Raw genomic sequence first — 24,175 nt, 5'->3', positions numbered from 1 at the left:
TGTTGCACATTTCAGCACCTAAGTTAGGGTATTTAAGTCTTTGCATCTATCTTAATTTCATATTTTAGTCCTAATTTATGTTTATGTGTATTTCAGGGCAATAAAGTTAAAATGAGCTAAGAATGGTCCATTAAAGCCTCTTTGGAGTCAAGCAAAGACATTCAGAAAAAGCTCAAAAAATGGCAAAAAGAGGTCGCAGCCCATTGCTCGTATAGTGTGTTTATTCTTCAAAAGTGGTCAATCTCGGGCCTTTAATGATGTTCTCAAAGATGAAGAAGCAAACCAACGAGCCTGGGGCCAAAATGGAGCTAAATAAGGCTTAAAGGAAATTTCCAACTCTAGGGGATCGATCCCCCAGGACCTGGCAACATTACAGATTTTTTTTTATTGTTTGGGCTTATTTTGTGAACTATTAGGCTTTAATAGGGTTGTTACTTAAGGCCCAGTGAGTCATTAGATTAGGGTTAGTATTTATTTTATTTAGATAAATATTATTAGTTTGATGAAGTTTTAATATTCTGTATCGTATATTTTTTTTTCTTTCTGAAAAAACACGGGAAAGAGGAGAAAAAGCAAGAACAAGCTAGGGTTTTGAGAAAAAGCTCAGAGATGATGAATCCAAGGATGGAGATTATTCTGTCTTCAACTCCATCAACCATGAATGGCTAATTCTCCTACTTAGGGTTGGATAAACCCTAAGCATGTAACCTATTCTCTCTCTCTTTTCATACTTTTTGGGGATTTATTTATGTAATTGATGTATAGGCTTGAATAACATGATTTAATTCTTTCAATTGTTTATTCGTATTAATCTCATGTTGTCTTATGTGTTATTGATGAATAAACAAGCTATACACTTGAATTCCTTGTAAATTGATTCTTGTGATGTCTATGCATGTGGTTAATTAGTTGTAATCGTGTTCAAATTGATGAAAAATTACTTTTATTTGATGGATGCACTACATGTTTAGGTTAATTTATTGTCTAATTAGTTTTAAATTCATGTTTAATTAGTTTAATTTAAGATTAATTAATTAAATTGTAATTCAATTATTAGATAAGTAGACCATCCATACTTATGTTTAAATTCTATACTTTTTGTCACAATTGCATTATCTTCTAGATTAATGTAAGCTAGAATTGTAACTTGAATTGATGGACCATTCTTTGGATTGGTGAATTGCACTACACTTAGTTTATTTGTCATTAGGTATGCAATTCAAGCTTGAAATTGATGTTTCATACTTTTCTTTGCAAGTATTAGCTACATTAGAGTTACATTTAATTATTTCCCCAATTAGTTGAAAGTGAGTGAGTTAGGGAATATACTTAGTGGTGAATCCTACACCCTAAGTCTCTTTCCAATCTTTTATGCTTTACTCTTTATTTACATTATTAACTTTAAAATTAGTCTAATCACAAAACCAAACCTTTTTAGCAATCACATAAGTACTAAAGTAGAATTCAATTTTGAAAAACCTATAATTGTTTAGATCTCTTGGGACGATCCCTGCTCACTTCATACTCCATAGTATAAGTGTTTAGTGGTTTTATAAATTTTAAAATATGGTGCCCACTTGACATTATTTCTAAACATAAAGTGTTGTGCATTATTTTGTGCACACGCTCGGTCGCACCAAGAAATATAGCTGCCCAAATGAACTCATTGGAGTTCACTTTTCAGAGACATTACTTGTCCAATTTATACTCAACTCCCTGCCTGCTGAATATGGGTCATTCAAGATTTCTTATAACACACATAAGGAAAAATGGTCAGTTAATGAATTGCTTACCATATGTGTTCAAGAGGAGGGGAGATTGAATCACGAGAAGCTAGAAAGTGCTCACCTAGTGACTCATGGAAAGGGACATATTGTGATACCCCTCGGATCCGAGACACGGGTTGATCAGGCCCAAGCTCAAACCCGAGGGAAATATCCAACAATTAATATGTAATACGAACACAGATGACAAAATGAAACAAAAGTGATGGAATAAAACTGAAAGAAACATTAATTATAAAATCCTCCATGGACAACTGAAAAATGAAACTCCAATCCTCCAAAACTTCAAGGTTACAACTTGGGAATCCATTGATAGACCCCTAACCAAAAGTTCAACTAAAACTGAAAACTGAAAATAGATAATGCTAGAAATATCGAGAGAAGTCCTACGTAATCAGATAAAGGTGAGACTGTCCTCGACAAGCATGATCAAGCTCTAAAGCTGGAACCGTCCTGTACCTGAAAAGAATAATAAAGGAGTGGGTCAGACCCACGAGCAAGTTCTAATCTAACTGCAATCCATACAGTGACCCGATACGCAGATACACCGTAGACACCTCACAATATCTATCTAGTCCATACATATAAATATATCCACACTAAGGGACATTCACTAGTCTATAATAGGGGTCTCAACCTGAATAGAAGGCAACATACGAATACGCACCCAAAGGTGGGCATGAGTACCTAGACCTAACAGGGTACACCTCAACCTATTATAACCAGCTACGCATCCACTGCATATACGCACCCTAACCAACGAGTCTGAGACTCAAGCTCAACTCATGGTACCATAAACATATATATAAAGTCTGTCCAAATCCAGGGTAAGCAGTTCAACTATTTATTAAACTGACCTACAATAAACCAACTAGTTAGTCACTCCACTTATTCAGTTGATATGACTTAACTACCATCCGTTAATCCAGGAAGTCATCTAACTTGGTTACAGCTGATCTGACTTAGCCACAATTAGGATTCGATATCTTTCAATCCATTCCATTAATCCATTAGGTTAGGTTTATGCGTTTTGAGCTAAACCGTCCCTAGTATGTCACCGTCCCATACCGGTACATACCATCCTCCATATCCATGTAAATTACAACATATATAATAGTTCAATAATTCACAGACCAAAAACTACCATCCAAACAATTACAGAAAACTTTGTAAAGCTTCAGCAATTTAAATCCAAGCATTTAACCATATAGTTACAGGAGACGATTTTAACAAATCAACAACTAACATCCAGAGCATGCATAGACCAAATTTAATATGTCAGGAACTCCATCATGCATGTGAATAGGTTAAATAATCCTATTATTAACCAATAAATTGCTAAAACAATTCAGAAGATTGTTTAAATATTTCAGCAGTTTAAATCCAAGCATTAGCCATGTAGTTGCAGTAAACAATTTAATAATTCCGCAACTAGTCTCCTAAGCATGCATAGATCAAAATGAATAATTAAATGACCCTATCATGCACTTGAATGCATTCTAAAACAAGTTTTATAAACACATTATGTTCCATCAAATTGCTGAATTTTAATTCAACAATTAATTCAATTCCATTTGTCAAGTGCCTTAATTTTTACACTGTTTGTCCCGACAACTTAGAATTAAACTTTACTCAATTTAGGGTCTTACTAACACTCAAAATTCATTCCTTGATCCCTCTGTAAAGTTTCAAATTCATTCAAACAGTCTCCATGCTCCAACAGTGAACATAGTATGTAGAAAATTAAAAAAAATTGTAAAATAAATTAAAAATACCAAGGGAGCCTGCTCCAGAATTTGGAGCAGGCTCTTTTCCAGCCTAGAGCCGGCTCTAGGACTTCTTAGAGCCGGCTCTACTTTGTTGTGGGAGCCGGCTCCCACTTCCATGGAGCCGGTTCTCACCTCCTCTGAGAGCCTTATCCCCGTTGCTTCGTTTCAGTTCGTCCGCTCCTTCTCTGATCAAATCCAACCACTCTGTTGGTCTCTAAAACTAATCTTAGGACTCATAATTTAGTCTAGAAGCATTCCCCAAGATTGTTCACAATAGTTTTGAAAGCAATTACAGAGTTTAATCAGGCCATTTAAACTAGCGTTGTTGAAGAACGGCACTGAAACTAAATTGCAAGATCAGTTTTATCCCAACCCCTCTGTTCTTCCTCCAATTTTAAATTTGAAGTCTTAAATTACATCTAGTATCCAATCAGACCTCGGTTGATTTCAGTAAGATTCCAAATAAAAATTAAACCAGTAAGACGTTACGCCAAAATAGAGTCAAGAAAACATACGTGCTATAATTGTCTTGTAAATAAATTTCACAGATAAAGCGATCAAGTAAAACATATATAAAATATGCGTGGTTCAGTTTAAGGCCAATTAATCTCCTAGAGATGTCCAAGTGCACAGAACACAAATCAAAGGGAATGAGGAAGATAAGAACTTGCCTGTGATTTCAATTACGAAATCCCTGTGTCGTCTCTAAGTTTTCCTGCAATTCTGAATGCCGCCAAGCTTCCTATAACTGTGTCTCTAATCCTTACTCAACCTCCTTGGTCCTTTCTGTACAAATCCTCTTAAGCCTCACTCTGTTTTCCCACAACTGCTCTCTGTTTCTCTCTCTCTGTATCTCACGGTCTCTGTTGTTTTTACAGAAATTACGGTTAATTATTCTCAAACCCTAAACCACCGTGACACACATACTTATAGGCTTAGTGATTAAACCCTAATCCATGTAACCTTAAAGCCAGAGCCCATCTCGGCCCATAAACCGACCCAAGATAAATACCTACGTCGGCCACCTATTTAATTGCAACCCTAAATTTAACTGTAACTTAAAACAGAAATAAATGAAAAAAATAATAAATTGAATTAAATCCACTTAACTAATTAATTCCAATTAAATAACCAATTAAATAATTAAAAACACTTAAACAATAAAATGCCAATTAAAGAATAAAAGATAACTTAATTTAATTTAAAACATATGACACATAGGTAAATAATTACATCAAAATAATAAATAAAAATAATTAATCCAAATAATCATGCAAAAATACAATAAAAATAATAAATAAATGCCGAGACTATCCTTTTAAAATTAGGGGTATTACATTCTTCCCCCCTAACAAAAGGAATTCCGTCCTCGGAATTCGCCCTTACCTTCTTCCAATATTTCAGGAAACTGCGAGCGAATGACATCTTCCCGTTCCCAAGTGGACTCGGCCTCATTGTGATGGCTCCACTGCACACGAACCAAAGGGATAACCTTATTGCGAAGGATTTGATCCCGACGGTCAACAATACGACATGGTGGCTCCAAATAAGTTGCATCCGGCTGCAACTCAATCTCCCCAACATCAATATGTTGATACCGATCCTCATCTCGCAGAAATTTCCGCAACATGGACACATGGAATACATTGTGAACGCGATCCAAGTTATCCGGAAGTGCCAACCGATAAGCCACAGCTCCCACTCGATCCGTAATCATGAAAGGACCGATAAACCGCGGAGACAACTTCCCTTTCTTCCCAAAGCGCATAAAACCCTTCATAGGAGATACTTTGAGAAGAACCTGATCCCCAACCCGAAACTCCAAAGCACGAGTGCGACGATCAGCATAGCTCTTCTGCCTACTTTGGGCAGTACGCATGCGATCTCGAATAAGAGCAATCTTTTCAGAGGTATCCTTGATGAACTCATGACCTAAGAATCGATTCTCTCCAACCTCCATCCAACAAACAGGTGATCGACACGGGCGACCGTATAACGCCTCAAAAGGTGCCATTCCAATAGTCTTCTGGAAATTATTGTTATAAGCAAACTCCACAAGTGGCAAATATTCCTCCCAGTGGCCCTTGAAATCCAGGACACACGACCGAAGCATATCTTCCATAATCTGATTCACCCTCTCCGTCTGTCCGTCAGTCTGAGGATGATAAGCAGTACTAAGGTGTAACTCCGTACCTAAAGCCTGCTGAAAACTCTTCCAAAATCCAGATACAAAGCTCGAATCCCTGTCCGATATAATAGACAATGGAATGCCATGTAGCTTCACAATCTCTGAAATGTAAAGCCTCGCCAACTGCTCCAAAGTGTAGTCAGTGCAAATGGGCAAGAAATGAGCTGACTTGGTTAACCTATCCACAATGACCCATATGGAATTATGCCCCTTAAAAGAATTTGGCAACCCTTCCACAAAATCCATAGATATGCTCTCCCATTTCCATTCCAGAATTGGTAGTGACTGTAGAGCTCCTGGCGGCCTCTGATGATCAATCTTAACCATCTGACAAGTACTGCACTGAGAAACAAAAAGAGCAATGTCCCTCTTCATACTTGCCCACCAAAACTGCTGTTTCATATCCTGATACATCTTATCGCCTCCTGGATGAACAGAGAATTCAGAGTGGTGAGTCTCAGTCATCACATCTTTCCTCAAATTATCAGCAGAAGGTACCACTAACCGTCCCTTGTACCTTAAACCTCCATCAGCCCCAACATAGTAGAATGGAACCTCTCCGGAAGCTAGCTCTGCGACCTTGTCGACACACTGCTGATCAGTAAGTTGTGCTTGTAACACCTTGCGAATGATGGAAGGTGTAACCACCATGCAAGCCATAAAAGCGTCTGACAACTCATCTACATTCTTCAAAGCATTCCACTCAATAGCGAATAGAGCAGAAAGACTACCAACAGGTCGGCGACTGAGTGCATCCGCCACCACATTCGCTTTACCTGGATGGTACTGTATAGAAAAATGATAGTCTTTTACAAACTCCAACCATCTGCGTTATCTCATATTCAGCTCCCGCTGAGTGAACAAGTACTGCAGACTCTTGTGATCACTGAATAATCTGAAGGACTCACCCAACAAATAATGCCTCCAAATACGCAAGACAAAAACCACTGCTGCCAACTCCAAATCATGTGTTGGATAATTAAGCTCAGGAGGCTTAAGTTTCCGAGATCCATAAGAAATCGATCACTCCTCCTGCATCAATACACATCCAAGACCCTGCAATGAAGCATCCGTGTAAACAAGATACTCTATCCCGCTCTGCGGAGTAGCCAGAACCGGTGCAGAAGTCAGCTTCCTTTTCAGCTCATCAAAAGCTCGCTGACAGTGTTCATCCCACACGAACTGTACACCCTTCTTGGTCAGATGAGTGAGTGGTCCTGCTATCTTGGAGAATCCCTAGATGAATCTCCTGTAATATCCGGCCAGACCGAGAAAACTCCGATTCTCTGTAGGTGACGTAGGCTGTCCCCACTCAACCACTGCTGAAACCTTGGCCGGATCCACTGCTATCCCCTTTTCTGACACCACGTGACCCAGAAATTTCACCTCCCGCTGCCAAAACTCACACTTCTCGAACTTGGCATATAACTGGTGTTCACGAAGCGTCTGCAAGACTATGCAAAGATGTCTAGCATGATCGTCCTCCGACCGAGAATAGATCAAGATGTCATCAATAAAGACAATAACAAACTGATCCAAATAAGCCCGGAAGACTCTATTCATTAAGTCCATGAACACTGCAGGTGCATTAGTCGTCCCAAACGGCATAACACGAAACTCATAAGAACCATATCTCGTGAGAAACGCTGTCTTAGGAACATCCTACTCCCTAACCCTCAGCTGATGATACCCAGAACGCATATCAATCTTGGAGAAGTATGTGGCTCCCCTTAACTGATCAAACAAGTCATCAATCCTGGGCAAAGGATATTTATTACAAATCGTAACCTTGTTCAACTCCCTGTAATCTATACACAGACGAAGCGAACCATCCTTCTTCTTCACAAACAGAACCGGTGCTCCCCAAGGTGATGTACTCCTACGAATAAAACCTTGGCTGAGTAACTGCTGAATCTGATCCCTCAGCTCTCTCATCTCTACCGGTGCCATCCTATAGGGTGCCCTAGCAATAGGCGCAGTGCCTGGAGCTAAGTCTATCATAAAATCAATCTCGCGACTAGGTGGCAACCCTGGAATCTCCTGAAATACATTCAGGAAATCTTGTACAATTGGTATGTTATCCAATGATACAGTAATCCCCTCATCCTTTTCCTCCTCCACATGGAACAAATAGGTGCTACCGCCTCCTTTAGAACGTGGCATAGCTACTACATACATTTCCTGACCAGGTATGGTAAAAATAATAGATCTATCAAAACAATCAACTTGGGCATGGTAGTGAGACAACCAATCCATCCCAAGTATCACATCATAAGTGTGCATGTCCAGGACCAGTAGATTGGCTAGAAACCTGAGTCTGCCAATATCTAGTGTCACAGGCCCATCACTCTCATGTATAATAGCTGTATCACCCAATGGTGTGGAAATACCCTGAGGTCTAGTGCATACCCTCGTCCTCATCCCAGATAAAGCAACAAAAGTCCTAGCTACAAATGAGTGTGTAGCACCCGTATCAAATAACACACGTCCAGGTAAACCATGAATAGGAAACTTACCCTCAATAGTCTGAGGTGCCTGAACATCCTGTGGCTTGGGGTTATACACCCTGCCATAATGCAACTACTGTGGTGCCTGTCCCTGAGTCTGCGGCGGTACCGGTAAAGCCAGATGTGTCTGTCCCTGAATCCGTGGAACCTGTGGAGCTGGTAGAGGCACTGACGCCCTCTGTCCCTGCTGCACATACTGTCCCTGTCCCTGTCCTGCTTTAGGACACTGCCTGGTGGTATGACCATACTCTCCACAAGTGTAACAACTACCCTGGAAAGTACCAAATGGCCTCCTCTATCGGTTAGCCTGTGGCTGACCCTGTCCTGCCTGTGGTCCTCCATTCTGTTGCCTCTGAATAGGTGCCCCATTCCGGTGAGCATCTGAACCACCCTTGTGCTTCTTCCAAGGCTGTTGTCCTTGGAACTTGCCTTTGTCATTCTGCCGATGACCATTGCCATTCCCCTTTTCAGCTGACTGATTAGCAGAGTCTTTATCACCCCGCTTCTCACCACGAGCCTGTCTTATGTCTACAGTCAACTGATACTGTTGTAGCGCGGCGTCTACCACCTGAGCATAGGTAGTATAGGCTGGACTACCTGTAATAGCTCTCTTGATAGACCACATCAGTCCCTTGACGAAACTGTTACGCTTCTTCTCCTCTGTATCCACCTCCTCCGGTGCAAAGAGAGACAAGCGTGTAAACTGCTGCTCATACTCTGCCACTGTCATGTTTCCCTACTGCAGACTTAGAAACTCGGTCTTCATAGCTGCGTAGACTGCATAGGGAAAATATTTCTCGTCAAAGTGAACACTGAACTCATCATAAGACAATGTCATCCTATCCTCTGGGGTGGTAACTAACTCCCACCACTGTAGTGCATCCCCAACTAGCTTGAAAGTAGCAAGCATTTGCTTTTGAACCTCCGTGCACTGAACCAAACGAAGATGACGCTCAATGTCTTGTTTCCACTGGTGAGCTGCTCTCGCATCGGTGGAGCCTGAGAACCCAGGTGGACTCCCCTTTGTGAAAGATCTCCTTGCCTTTCCCCAAGAATCCGTCTGAACCACTGGTGCTGGTACAGGTGCCTGCTGAACCTGTGGCTGGTTCCGGAGTGCGGCTGTTACCCCAGCCTCTATAGCCCGAGCAACAAGGTCATTGAGGTGTGGAGGAATCTCTAAATCTCTGTCCCGACCCTGAGTCTGTTGAACTTCCTCCTGCTCCTCCTGAAACCCTGGCATTTGCTGCTCTTCTTCCATTTGTCGACGTTGTAGACGTTCCTGCTGTCTACGTGCCGCTCTCCTCTGTCGACTGTTCATGTTTAGTCCTCTTCCAGTGTTAACCATGCTGTTAACATAGAATGACAGACATCAGTACGAGTTTAAACGAACCGTAAAAGAATTCAATGAATCCTAAACATAAGCTCTATATAAAAAAACGCTACGCGGAAGTCTTAATACGAAACGTCCTAGAGACACTTGAACCTAGAGTGCTTTGATACCAACTGTGATACCCCTCGGATCCGAGACACGGGTTGATCAGGCCCAAGCTCAAACCCGAGGGAAATATCCAACAATTAATATGTAATACGAACACAGATGACAAAATGAAACAAAAGTGATGGAATAAAACTGAAAGAAACATTAATTATAAAATCCTCCATGGACAACTGAAAAATGAAACTCCAATCCTCCAAATCTTCAAGGTTACAACTTGGGAATCCACTGATGGACCCCTAACCAAAAGTTCAACTGAAACTGAAAACTGAAAATAGATAATGCTAGAAATATCGAGAGAAGTCCTACGTAATCAGATAAAGGTGAGACTGTCCTCGACAAGCACGATCAAGCTCTAAAGCTGGAACCGTCCTGTACCTGAAAAGAATAATAAAGGAGTGGGTCAGACCCACGAGCAAGTTCTAATCTAACTGCAATCCATACAGTGACCCGATACGCAGATACACCGTAGACACCTCACAATATCTATCTAGTCCATACATATAAATATATCCACACTAAGGGACATTCACTAGTCTATAATAGGGGTCTCAACCTGAATAGAAGGCAACATGCGAATACGCACCCAAAGGTGGGCATGAGTACCTAGACCTAACAGGGTACACCTCAACCTATTATAACCAGCTACGCATCCACTGCATATATGCACCCTAACCAACGAGTCTGAGACTCAAGCTCAACTCGTGGTACCATAAACATATATATAAAGTCCGTCCAAATCCAGGGTAAGCAGTTCAACTATTTATTAAACTGACCTACAATAAACCAACTAGTTAGTCACTCCACTTATTCAGTTGATATGACTTAACTACCATCCGTTAATCCAGGAAGTCATCCAACTTGGTTACAGCTGATCTGACTTAGCCACAATTAGGATTCGATATCTTTCAATCCATTCCATTAATCCATTAGGTTAGGTTTATGCGTTTTGAGCTAAACCGTCCCTAGTATGTCACCGTCCCATACCGGTACATACCATCCTCCATATCCATGTAAATTACAACATATATAACAGTTCAATAATTCACAGACCAAAAACTACCATCCAAACAATTGCAGAAAACTATTTAAAGCTTCAGCAATTTAAATCCAAGCATTTAACCATATAGTTGCAGGAGACGATTTTAACAAATCAACAACTAACATCTAGAGCATGCATAGACCAAATTTAATATGTCAGGAACTCCATCATGCATGTGAATAGGTTAAATAATCCTATTATTAACCAATAAATTGCTAAAACAATTCAGAAGATTGTTTAAATATTTCAGCAGTTTAAATCCAAGCATTAGCCATGTAGTTGCAGTAAACAATTTAATAATTCCGCAACTAGCCTCCTAAGCATGCATAGATCAAAATTAATAATTAAATGACCCTATCATGCACTTGAATGCATTCTAAAATAAGTTTTATAAACACATTATGTTTGATCGGTTGATCAACTATTCATCAACCTTCGCAATAGCACGAATCATTGTAAAATAGGGCTATTGGTCGGGTAAGTCGAATCACTGGGACTGCGCTAGTCTAAGGCAACCTAAGTGTTTAGAGTCATTCTTAGGATGATGAAGGGGTGTTCATAGAGGTTGTGTTTGTTGTCACTTAACTACAAATTCAGAATGCATACAACAATAAATTGAAGGAGATTAAAAGAGAAGATTTAGAGAAGGAAGTCTAGGGAAGTGAATCCACTCCAAACCTCTACACAAGCTAATTATATGATTGATTTGGGGAATTAATGTAGAAATGACCTTGATGAATAGCAATTCATGACTACTATATCATCTTCAAGAAATTCAATTAATTAAAATGTAAGAACAACCTATCAAAGCTCCACATGCTTAAATTACCTAAACTATGGTGCAATCCTCAACATGCTCACTAAGCTAGAGATTGTCAAACAAGTAACCAATTGATGAGAGCACATGATAACAAGTCACAAGGTTAATCCATCAAAAGAAATTCTTAAGCAATGAATTAACAAGCTACTCAAAATCATGCCATTAAAACCATTCCATAGTCTTAGCTTCATTGTCACTATGAAACTACAAGCCATACAACCATGAGATTAAATCATCTAAGACAAGAGTATTTAATGCAACATGATCTTTAGAACATTAAAACATCCATTACATTATGTAACATGCTCTAGATTATGGAACTAGTCAAATACACATTTCATTCCCCAAAATAAATCAAAAACTAGACATGCTTACAAGGAGGAGTTTCATCACCTCCCTAGATGGAGGTTTAGTTATCCATGGATACAAAAATGGAAGAGGAAGAAGAAGACTTCATCTCCATTTTCGAGCTCCTACTATAGCACTCAAGAACACCTTCCTCCTTGCTCTCTTCTCTCTCCTCTATCTTGCTAAAGATCAAAGATAGCAAATGTGTGGCCTTTGGTAGCTTTTTATTCTCCAACACACCCTCTCTCTCTCCTCCAAGAAACACCTCCAACCACTTCATAAAGAAGGAAGATGGCATTGAGGAAACCAATGTGCAAGTGGCTGAAATTGAGCCATTTCTGAGTGCAATCTGCCTGATTTTCGAGCACTCGAAAAGTGATCTCGAGCACTCTAACTTAGTGCAATGTGCAACATGTTCCTCTTGCTCAGCACTGACCTATTTTGGGAAAACTGCTATAACTTTGTGCCCCGAACTCCGAATGATGATCTGTTTGAAGATTTGGAGAGCTGATTTAGTGCTTTAAAAAATTCATGTTTTGATGAAGACCCAATTCTCAAGTCTGGTTGGTCGAAAATGGGGAGAAAGGCAGTACTTCAGTGCTGCCAGGCAGTTCTGTGCACCTCTGTTACGAAGATCATAACTCTCTGCTCCGAACTCCGAATGATGAAACACTTGAAGATTTGGAAAGCTGATTCAGAGATCTAAATCTTTCATGTTATGATGGAAGTCTAGTTCTTGAGTTTGCTAGGTCGAAAATGGCAACAAAAGTCAGGATCACTGCTGCCAGAAATTCAGAAATGGCATCCTTTTTGTTCAAAATTCCACAAGGCATCATTTTTGCTTCCTTTTTGCACTTTAACCTGAAAATGCATAAAAACATGCAAATGGAGTTAATCTACATAAAATAATTAATAACTGGACTTTGTTAATGTAATTTAGGGCGCTTGAATATACAATATTCGGTGCTTATCACACCCCCAAACTTACATTTTGCTAGTCCCTTAGCAAAACTACAATGAAAAACATAATGAAAAGACAACCATGGGCATGCTACTACAAAAATATCATCCATGGTAAAATGAGATAGATACATAGCTCAAATACAACTTGAAACAGACAAAAACTGGAGATGGGGTCATTAGGAAAACTACCTTGCATATATGAAGCATTGATACAAAAAATGGGAAAAACCATTTCAACATGCATGCATCAACATCATAGTTCATATAAATAATTCAATTGTCATCTCTTAAATGGAAATAACTCAAACTCCAGTGAAAGTGAATTGGATTCTCAACATGCGGCTTTTACTTTCTTTTCCAATTCCAAGGCACAAGTTTTCAAATCAATGAATTCCCTTTTACATGAAGTCCCTAAAGCATGATTTTATTTTCAAGATAACTTTTGTTGCTTGTTAAATTACATTGATTTTTTTGTTAATGAATTTTTTGTAATTATGTTTCTATTCTTATATATTATATTATAAATATATATGTTTTTGAAGGATAAAATTAAAATTTAAAAGTTACAAAATTATTAACATCAGTAGACTGTTAACAAAGAGAAAATATGTGTTATTCACGTACAAATATTAAAGAAAGTAAGTAAAATTTGACCAACAAAAGGGAAGATCAATATATATTAAGAAAATTCCAGGAATGGTAAGGCTGTGTTTGGCTTTGGAGTCTTGAAATTGGAATTGGTAGCCTATTCTAACTATTCCTTTGTTTGGTATGCAACTTAAAGTGGGAATGGTCATTTCATTAGAATGAAAATCCATTCTACAACTAAACTTATAGAATGGACATTCCATTCCCAAGTAATTTATTTATAAAAATGGACTTCCCAAAACACCCTCATATTCCAAGTCCAAAAACCACCATTACCTTCTACCACAATCATCTCCACCTTTCACCACCACCACCACTACCACTGCCTTCCACCACCACCGACTTTCACCATCGCCCACCACTTTCCACCACCATCATCGCCACCGCCTTTCATCACCGCTACCGCCACCGTTTGCCGCAACCACCACCATTACCTTTCACCATTGCTATTGCCACCACTTTCCACCACCACCACTGCTATTACCTTTCACCACCTTCCACCACCATCGCCGCCATCGCTACCACCACCTTCCACCACCACCTCTACTATCGCCTTTCACTACCACCACCACCGCCACAGCACTACACTACCACCGCCGCCTTCCACCACCGCCATTGCCGTCGCCTTCCACAACCACCAACGCGCGCCGCCGCCATCGCCTTCTACCACTGCCACCGCCACCACCTTTCACCACCACCACTACCACCACTGCCGCCGCCTTCCACCACCACCACCATCGTCACCACCTTCCACCACTTCCATCACCACCGCCACTTCATTGCCTTCCACCACCACCATAGTCACACCACTATCTCCTTCCACCACAACCACCACACTACTGCCACCGCCACCATCGTCACCACCTTCCACCACTACCATCACCACCGCCACTTCATTGCCTTCCACCACCACCATAGTCACACCACTATCTCCTTCCACCACAACCACCACACTACTGCCACCGCCTTCCACTAACACCACTGCCACCTTCCACCATTGCTACCGCCGTCGCTTTTCAACACCACCACCTATACTACTACCGCTTTCCACCATCCACCACCGCCACTGCCACCATTTATTTTTAAAAAATTATTAGAGAATATCATTTTGTTATTTTAATTTAATTTATTTGTTACTAAGAGGAATATTTTGGAGAATTCAATTAGAAATTTATTCCATTCTAAATTTTAAATTGGTCAAACCAAACAGTAGAATGGTTATTATCATTCCATTCCTACACATTTCATATTTACAACCAAACAATAGAATGAGAATGACCATTCCATTCCATTCCTATTCTCATTCCATTCCTACTTGCTTTACATTCCATTCGTGCACACCAAACGTACCATCAGGATTTTGCTGAAGGCAATTAGAAAGGTGTGTGAACTTGGGGTTCGGGAATCTTTTTGATTGCTTTATGGTCTCTTTATTGCTAAATTTGTATTGGCTTGATGGTCACTTTCTACGCCAACGTCTTTCCAAGTGATCGCCCCCTCATACATTGGTTATATATATATATCATCATCATCATCATCATCAAGTAAAACGTAGTATACTATAATAACTTCCTTTGTTCAGTCCTTCGTTGGAGCCATACACCAAAAAAAAAAAAAAAAAAAAAAAAATAGAATGCAAAGCTTCTTCCACCTATTCTTGTTTCACCATATGTTGTTTATTCATGATTTGGCTCATCATGGTTTCACCTGTACTCTCTGTGAGGAAATTATCCACCACTCCCAGCAGCTGTAAGTACTCTCTCTCACACACACATTCATATTCATTCATTTTGTTCATTGTATGAGTTTTGCAGACGGAGATAGTCATACGGGAGCAGGCAAACACAAATATAACCATGCCGGATCTGCTATACCGTCAGGACCAAAAGTATCAAAAGCACCTACAAAAGGTACTGGTACTACTGTCATAGGCTACAACTCCAAAACTTTACAAGGAGGAAACGTCAATAGAGGCTGTCGGCAGTATGGAAAGTGTAGGCTGGGAAAGTGAAAAAAGCAAAGCAACTGGTTCACGTGTATGTGGTGGAGATATATATATATATATATATATATATATAAGTGATTCTTTGTAATATTTCACATCCAAATAAAAAGTTACTCCTTACGTGTTGCTTCATCTGTCCCAAATTAAAATTTTTATTTCCTTTGCGGGATTCTAATATTTAGCTTGATTGGATGAAATTAGGGAAAGGGTAGGGTTAAAAGGCTATGAAATATTGATTTATTTTATAAATAAATTTCCAAACACGACTTTGCAACGTGTTACGTACATTAGGTGAACTCTTAATGTATTCGGACATCCCTGTTGTATATGGAATCAGTGTATTTTCATGCAGTGGTTTAGACGACATCATCATTAACAACTCAATTCTGCTCATTAATATTGCCAGAAGAATTCATTTGGTTGCATCAGAATTAGTCATGTGGCCAAGCAATAGACAAGGGATTTCCTAGTGGAAACTGGAAAATTCCATTTTCATGCACAAATGTTTTATGAGAGATATTCTTTTATTTAAATAAAAATAAATAAAGAAACTTCACTTTCCATGGACAATGTCGAACAACCAGGCTCCTTGATATTGGCCATTCACATTCTCATGTCCAATAAAAAATGTTCGGCTCCTAGAAACCGGGGTCCTTTCTAGGTGCGGAAAGTAGGGTGAACGTCGGGTGTGCCAGGAACTGCTGTCGTTCCAAAGTGGATATCCGAATAACTATCCAGTAAGCGATTGAATGAATGACTGGAATTACCACATTCAAAGGTTCTTTTTGGCTTGAAAAATGACTTTCGGACTGAACTATGGCTAGTGGAAAGGAAAGCTGTATTGAAAGTGCAAGACTTCAAAGTAAAGTGCTAGAAAGTAGGAATAATAAGTGCAAGACTTGAATTAAATATATTGAAAGTGCATTACATGAATGCAAAGATACATGAATGTAAAGTAATTGAAATGCTGTTGGTTGTGTGTGTTGAACAGGGTTTGCAAACTAGCTCTAAGCGCTCTATTTATGGAGCTTTCCATACATGCAGCAGCTTGATGTGGCAACTCCAGCGATTTCCACCTGGCCAGATTCTGGACTGCCAAGTGTCCCATGATCTCTTGGCAATTGTAATTTCTTCCTCCCATCTTCTCCCTTCTCTGTTGCAGACTTCAGCCATATTCTCTTTAGTCTTCAATGAACTTGTGTCGTGGGTAGTTCTAAAGTGAATTCCCACGTGTCCTCTTTATCAATTGACAAGTGTCCCACGTCCCTATTCTTCTTACTCATGTTGTCGACTTCTCTCCTTAGTTTCAGACATGATTTTATCAGTTTTAGTCTCGTTATCCATGATCCTCAGTAACTTCCCTCAGTTAGTGGTAGTTCCCCTATGAAGCTCCACCACTATCAATCGACGTATTCTTGCTTGGCCAGGTGTCCCATTATCTTTATAATCCCTTCTTTCTACAAACTCCTTCTTTCCCCATACAACTCCATATATATCATGAATAAATAAAGAAGTTACTTGCAGACCCACGCTACCCTTAACTGGGGTAACTTCCTTCCAGTTTGATCTTTCCTTTCACGGCATTATGGCTCCTTCTTTCTAACAACTCCTTCATCATGGGCTATATATAATACAAATACATATGTGTATAAATATGTGTCATCCCACGTTCCTTCTTTTCTGCAAATCATGTCTTTTTGATTTTCTGTAACTTCTCTCAACCAAACCTTCCTTTCCTGGCTTGAAATTCATGACGCCATGGACTCCACAATTTCATCGACTGCTTCATCGTGGGATTTCATCGACTGCTTCATCATTACTTTTTCCCATGTCCCTCTCCTTCAGCAGACCACGTTCCTTTTCAGTAATTTCCCTTCTTGAAACTTTCCTTTTGAACTTGGAGTTCATAGCACCATGACCTCATCGTGGTTAGTTTCCCAGAATACACACACACACACACACACACACACACACACACACACACACACACACACATATACTCATCCAACATACTTCCTTTTTCTTCTGCAAACACAGTTGACTTAATGAAATAAACGTTGAAGCCTCCTAAAAATAAGGAGAGAATCCAGCCCCACATTCTCCTTCTTCTGACTTGGTCAACTTCAGTGCTACCAATTTTGATGAATCTCTATGTACTTGGGATTCTTTTGGAAATACAACACCTTCTATAGTAACAATTCCCTAAGGAATTAATAAGTCGTGGTAAGTCCCACAGAACTCGCCATGTGTGCCTTATTCCATATAGGAAGATGTGGACCCTTAATTTTTAAAGATGGCAAGTCCTAATAGGACTCACCTCTTTCCTTTTAAAATAGAAAAACCTCACATGGTAACCCCACATGGTAGGATTATACTGACCCACTTGTCTAATTACTACGTAATATTACATAACTTTTAATATTAACTCATAAAAGTTGTGATCTAGCGTGGTAAGTTCCATTAGAACTCGCCACATATCTCATCCTTATTGGTGAGTAGAACCAAATCAACCTTCTACAACTCCAAATCATGCCTCTTCTTTTAAATTTTTAAGGGAATTGATCCAATGTGGCAAGCTCATTGGAACTCGCCACATGTCGCCTTTCCATTGGGCTAAAATAATGGAGTAAACATATGCCCCCTAAATTCCATGCCATGTGGAACAACTTGATGATAAGGCATGGGATTTGAATTCCGCCATCATGACCCACTTAAAATTCCTACTTCCTCTTTTCATGTGGCTGACTTCCTTATTTCCTTCAATATCTATTTATTCCGTCGCTTATTTGAAAAGTACCACATATTCTGAGAAAATCTTATCCATTTATGGCAAAAATCCACTTCTTCTCTTTTAAATCCTGAACTATCCAAACAAAGCCCCTTTACAAATCGTCCCTAGATTTGGACCAATCCCAAGTAATCATTACGTGAAGAGTTACCATATGACATGCTACTAACCCCTCGATTTCCTCCATATCAATCTGTAACTGTCGCCTCTTTCAAAAAGAATAATTCATATCCCAATGTGAGTCTCGTCCATTTATGGCTAAGAACCATCAAAACTTCCTAATCTTAAATACTCACTTTCAAATTTTGAAAAGCCCCAACTACCAACCCTCAAAAGGCGTAGCCGTCTCATCATTTATATATATATATACTCATATCTCCTATTCCAATCACAAGATCATTCTCCTTTCTTTTGCTCCAGCTAAACCAAAAACCCTAGCTTCGTGACAAATACTAACCATGGCTCCTATAAAGCTCAAGAAACCTCCCAAACATACCACTAGTTCCTCTCTTCCAGCCCCTTCAATTCAACCTAAAACCAAAACCCAAAGTCCTAGTCATCAAGTTCAACTACTCCTGCAGTCCTTGAACCCTAATAGGCTATATCTCGAAACCTTGGCTCCCTTGAAAGATTCTTCAACTGGACTTCGACTAGCTTTTGCAAGTGTAGCCCCTTCTGAGTTAGCAGAGTTCTACCCTTCCGGTACGTCTCCTCTCCCTTTTGATTCAAAGTTTCCTCTTATCTCACAAAAAGGAAAGAAAGTAAAACCTTCCTTTGGTATAAGGAATTGGCCACCATACAGTTCCTCTTGGACTTCTTGGGTGAATTATTTTTCCAAGGATGAAAAGATTTCCTTGCAATGGAAAAAACAAGGAGTTTTTGATATCATCTAGATTAGCAAAACCTCCATTAGACTTGACCCAAATCTTCTCTTTCCAGCCCTTTTCTTTTGGTCTTCAACCACAAATGCCCTTCACTTAAAATGTGGAATGATGTCCCCGACTCTAAGGGATATTTGTTGTATAACTGGCCTCAAACCTCATAGAGATGATGTTAATGCCACTCTCTATGTTGACCAATTCCCTTTTCCTGCCAAAAACACTGGTAGCAAGAAGTTTGTTTCATCCCACCTTTCTTTCATCAAACATTATAAAAGAACTGGGCCAGTCGAAGAGGATGAACACATAGCTTTCTTAATCTGTTGGCTTTCTGGGTACTTATTATATGTTCCATCCGGACAAGATACCAAGGATTTTGTCTAAGTTGCCATATCTTTGGCCAGGAATGGAGATTTGGCATTAGTTCCTCTCGTACTTTCTCATTTATACAAAGGCCTGAACTACTTCCTTGCTTCCAAATTCTCAAGATTTCAAGGCTTTTTCTGGTTATTCCAGATGTGGCTTAAGGTATATTTTCAAGATAAAACATCCCCCCTTGCCATGCAAACTAGAAAAACCCTTTTATGCTACCCCTTAGCAACAACATCCCCTTCTACTTTCAGTTTTGCTAAAAATTTGAATATCTTTACAACCAATATGAAGCTGGAGACAACAAGTTTTTTGATCCATTCACTTTTCTTGGCCACATGCCATCCTGGTTAGTTCCTTCTCCGGGAGTTTCTACTAAAAAACATACTGGAGAATGGAAAAATATTTGGGCAAGCTTTATAATTGCTCGAGACCTTCATTACAGCACAACCAACCTGAATCTAAGGAACAACTTTTATGGTGTGGAATTCTACCATCCAGCCCAACTGGCCAGGCAAATGGGTTCACCCAAATTATTCCCTTACCACCATATAAATCTCAGAATCGACACTTTGATCAAAGAGTGAGGATCACAGATGTTGCCAAGTTTGCAGCAATTGACAAGGCTTATGAAGTGGAACGGTCGGCCTTCAACTTTCAAGGCCATACTAGTAAGCCTCAATCTTCCAATGAATTTACCGTATGGTGGACGGCCTATATTTCTTCCACTCGGACAAAGAACTATAAAGCCGTTTGTGACACTATTTTAGCTTCCTTCAAACCTTGTCTTCAGGTATAAATATACTTTACTCCAAAACTTCCCCTTTTCCTTTATACTGCTGTTAATCTTCCATATTCTGAGATTTGAAATGTTGAATTCCAGATAGAGAAGAAGATATTCCTGAGGAAAGTGATGATGGTGAGGGTGGAAAGAAAACTATTGTCTTACCTAGAAAGGTTGAGGGTGTGGCTGAAAGTGGTGATATGAGTTATGAAAGTATTTCTTCTAGTGATGATGAAGAAGAAGAAGTTGAAGGGGAAGAAGAAGAAGAAGAAGATGTTTTCTACAAGGCCAAAGGTAAAGAAAAAATCTCTCAGGTATTTCCAGACTAGATTTAACTTTCTAATTTCTAGATTTTCTAATATCTTCTTTTATAGGAATTAGCTATTATGAAGAAAGAATTTCAACCCCAACTTTTTTCCTCTGATGAAGAGTCTACTGATGATGATGGTATTTCCAAAGGATAAACTCATACTCAATATTCTAGCAAGAAATTCACCGAGCGAAGTCCCTTTGGAAAAGTTACTAGAAAGGCAAAAAGGAAAATTGACTTGGAGAAAACCGAGGAGTTCCAACAGCCTAAAGAATCCCCAAAAATAAAAAAGTTAAAACCAATCAAAGAGATTGTTTTGGTAAGCCTCTCTCATTACCTTCTCCACCCTTTTAAATTCTTGAAGTATCCATAATTCCCTTTTATACTCATCTTGCAGGGTTCTTCTCCGATTCAGTCAGATGTGCAAGTTGCTTATGGAGAAGACTTAGACTTTCAAGCCTCTATTATGGAAAGTTTGGTAGACCAAAGTGGAAAATCTATGCCCATTCCAACTCCCACTATTGGAACGTCCATTCCTTCTGGCACTGGTGGAACTTCTACAGGCCATCCTTCTTCCATCCCAGAGGCAAGTCTTCATGCTTTTAAACTTCACCTCATTTTTTACTTTCTATCTAATAAACCAAGCTTTTCTTTCCTTCAAGCCACCCCATCTTTGTCTACATCAACATCTTTCACAATGCATAGAGGAGCTCTTCCAGCGTTGGTCGATCTATACAAAGTGATCAAGGCCATTCAGTCTTCAAGCACTTCAACCTCAAGTGCTAACATGCTCATGCTTCCAGATCCCTCAGAAGATCCTATCACAGTAGCTAAAAGAAATTTGTTATCTTATCTTGCTTATGATGTGGAAAAAGTTATCACTTTCCATCATGACCTGGCCAGAACTATTGTCACCCTGAAGAAACACCCTAGATTTCTTGATTACATTCAAATTGCCTTGACCAAATTGTAACATCAACTTCAATTCCTTGTTTCCCATGTGAATTCCAGCTCTTCCTCTATCTCATAATATGAAAAAAAAGGCTAAAGTTAGGGACAAAACCTTTGAAATTTTTCATCTTGCTTTAGCACCCTATCTAGAAATCAAGGCACAGGCTGAGGAACTTGTAGCCAAGAAAAACACATTGACTGAGGAGCTAAATAAAATTCAGAAAGAACTAGAACAAGTGGAACGTGATGAGCTGGAATTGGATCAAACTGTTAGTGCCATCCTTGCTGAATCTGAGCCTCACAGGAAAGAATGGGAAACTCTAGTAAATGAATTTCCCCAACTTGAAGAAACAAAAACCAAAGCACTAGCTACTCTTGAAGAAGCAAGGAAAATTTGGATGGCACTTGGAAATGTCCTTCTTGCCATTTGATGTGGTTCTCTCATGGTATTTTAAGTGGTTGCTTTGTAGTTAATAAGTAAATTTCTCTTGGAATCTTTTGCATGGCCAGCTTTTAGAGTTAGCAACCATTTTTGGAATATGTAGTGAAATTATGGATCCAATGAGAATGAAGGTTATTTCCCAACTCTTTTTGGTTTTGTGCCTCTTAAATAGAAAATTTCTAAATCATTGAAACTGGAAAAAATTCCTTCTCATATATTAACAACGAGACTTAGTCACAAAGTGACTTTCCAAAATGAAGAAATTCAGAAAAAACAAACGAACTTGCTAACATGGAAAAACGTGTATATACAGCAATGTCAATTATTTCCAAGATAGGTAAAACCTGGACTATGAAATGCAGCCTCTTTCTCAACTAAAAAACTCCATACTTGGAAAATGATCTGTTCTTGGAAATATTTAACTAAATATTCTCCAAGGCCCTAGCCAATGTACCCTTTCAAGTACTTAGCTTTTCTTCTTCGAGTGGTTCCCTTCATACATTCTGACTTAGCTATATAAATGGCCAAAGTATGGCCATTAAAATTCCTTTCCAACTTTCCAGCTTACTTGGAAAGGAGGGTACCAGCCAGACTACATGGCTGGTTGAATGATTATGGATTTCCAGCTTTCATAGATGGAAGGATGATACTCTTTCAAGTATACACCATTCACAGGATACTTGTGGGATTCTCCATCTATGTTCATTAATCTATAAGCTCCTTTTCTAAGGACTCGTTCCACCAAGTAAAGACCCTTCCAATTAGGGGTTCACTTTCCATATTCCTTGTCTTTGACTCTTGGTGGAAATCTAACTTGCCATACCAGGTATCCTTCCATAAATGTTTTTGCCTTAACCTTCTTGTTATACACCCGCATGACTTTCTTCTTTTGAGCAATAATATGGTCCAAGACATTAAGACGGACTTCATCAAGGTCTTCCAATTCCACCAGTATGGCATGGTTGTAATATGATAGAGTAAGCTTGTTTTGGAAAGCCACTCTTTCAGACCTTATGGTTATTTCCATTGGAAGAATGACATCATGTCCATATGTGAATATATATGGCGTGACGCCAGTACTTGATCTTTTTGAATTTCTGTAAGCCCAAAGAGCCTCAGAAAGTAAGTGATGCCACTACCTTGGATGATTCTCAATCATCTTTTCAAGGATATTGAGAGTTACTTTGTTGGAAGCCTCAGCCTGTACATTTGATTGGGCAAAAAATGGAGTGGAATTGATCACTTGGACGCCACACTCAGTACAGTAATCAAGAACTTTATTTCCAACAAAGGAAAGCCCTCTGTCAGTGGTGATAGTCTCTGGAATTCTAAACCTATGAATAATGTGCTTCTTGATAAAATCAATCACTGTTGGCTGCTCACAGGTCTTTAATGGAATAGCCTCCACCCATTTTGTAAAGTAGTCCGTTGCTACCACAATATGAGTATATCCATCTGTAGATGATGGTGTTAACTTTCCAATAAAGTCTAAAGCCCACCCTCTGAATGGCCATATTTTTACTATCGGCTGCATGTTGATAGCCAGAACTCTTTAGACTTGGCCATGTTCCTGACATGTAGTATAAGTCTTTGCAAACTCTATGCAATCCTTTAGTATACCCTTCCAATAATAACCGTTCCTTCTCAAAAGCCACCTCATTTTGATTCCAGCTTGATGTGCTCCGCATATTCCAAGGTGTGATTCTGCCATCGCTCTCATGGACTCACTCCTGCCAAGACATCTTAGTAAAAGCCCATCTTCTTTACTTTTCCTATATAGATCTCCATCAATCAAAATATAATAAGGTTCCAAAAGTTGAATTATTTTGTCCACATTGGTACTAGGCTCCTGTAAGAAATGGATAATTGGTGTTCTCCAATCTTCCAAGTCTAAGCCATCTATATCAACATTGAAAATCTCCCATGTTTTCTTAGCAGGTTTGATCCTTTTTGGCTCATCAGATTGGAAACGACCTGCCATCTTATACCATGACTCTATAGAAGGGAGAGTCTTTCTTTTGATTGTGATCAAAATTTCTTCTACACCCGATGTGACTTTCACTCTAGAGGCTAGCTGTGTTAAA

General features: G+C 39.4%; 1 protein-coding gene and 1 long non-coding RNA gene across 2 annotated transcripts; one reads left to right on the top strand and one right to left on the bottom strand.

Annotated features, from left to right (window-relative positions):
- Positions 1 to 14,984: 14,984 nt before the first annotated feature.
- LOC132286666 (uncharacterized) lies at positions 14,985 to 15,695 on the top strand. The gene is made up of 2 exons (XR_009472838.1): positions 14,985 to 15,313; positions 15,379 to 15,695. It is a non-coding gene; the product is annotated as an uncharacterized LOC132286666 (long non-coding RNA).
- A 7,165-nt stretch (positions 15,696 to 22,860) lies between these two features.
- Positions 22,861 to 23,625, bottom strand: LOC132296091 (uncharacterized). Its single transcript, XM_059794331.1, has 2 exons — positions 23,231 to 23,625; positions 22,861 to 23,188 (listed from the first exon to the last, which is right to left on the bottom strand). Exons 1-2 carry the CDS (start codon positions 23,623 to 23,625, stop codon positions 22,861 to 22,863), a joined length of 723 nt encoding a protein of 240 aa, XP_059650314.1.
- Between the last annotated feature and the right edge of the window lie 550 nt (positions 23,626 to 24,175).

This window comes from Cornus florida, unplaced genomic scaffold (assembly GCF_030987335.1).
Source record: "Cornus florida cultivar Cherokee Brave unplaced genomic scaffold, ASM3098733v1 CherokeeBrave_3.0.0_Hap2_Chr02, whole genome shotgun sequence".
Classification (NCBI taxonomy): Eukaryota; Viridiplantae; Streptophyta; class Magnoliopsida; order Cornales; family Cornaceae; genus Cornus; species Cornus florida.
Note: the sequence above shows the minus strand (reverse complement) of the source record. Positions and strands in the feature narration are given on the sequence as shown.

What these genes read in the sequence shown, in the direction of transcription:
- LOC132296091 (XM_059794331.1), bottom strand. Translation starts at nt 23,625, where the DNA reads ATGCAGCCGATAGTAAAAATATGGCCATTCAGAGGGTGGGCTTTAGAC. An exon ending in ATGATTGAGAATCATCCAAG is followed by an intron (nt 23,189 to 23,230) that starts GTAGTGGCATCA and finishes TTGGGCTTACAG; the next exon opens with AAATTCAAAAAGATCAAGTA.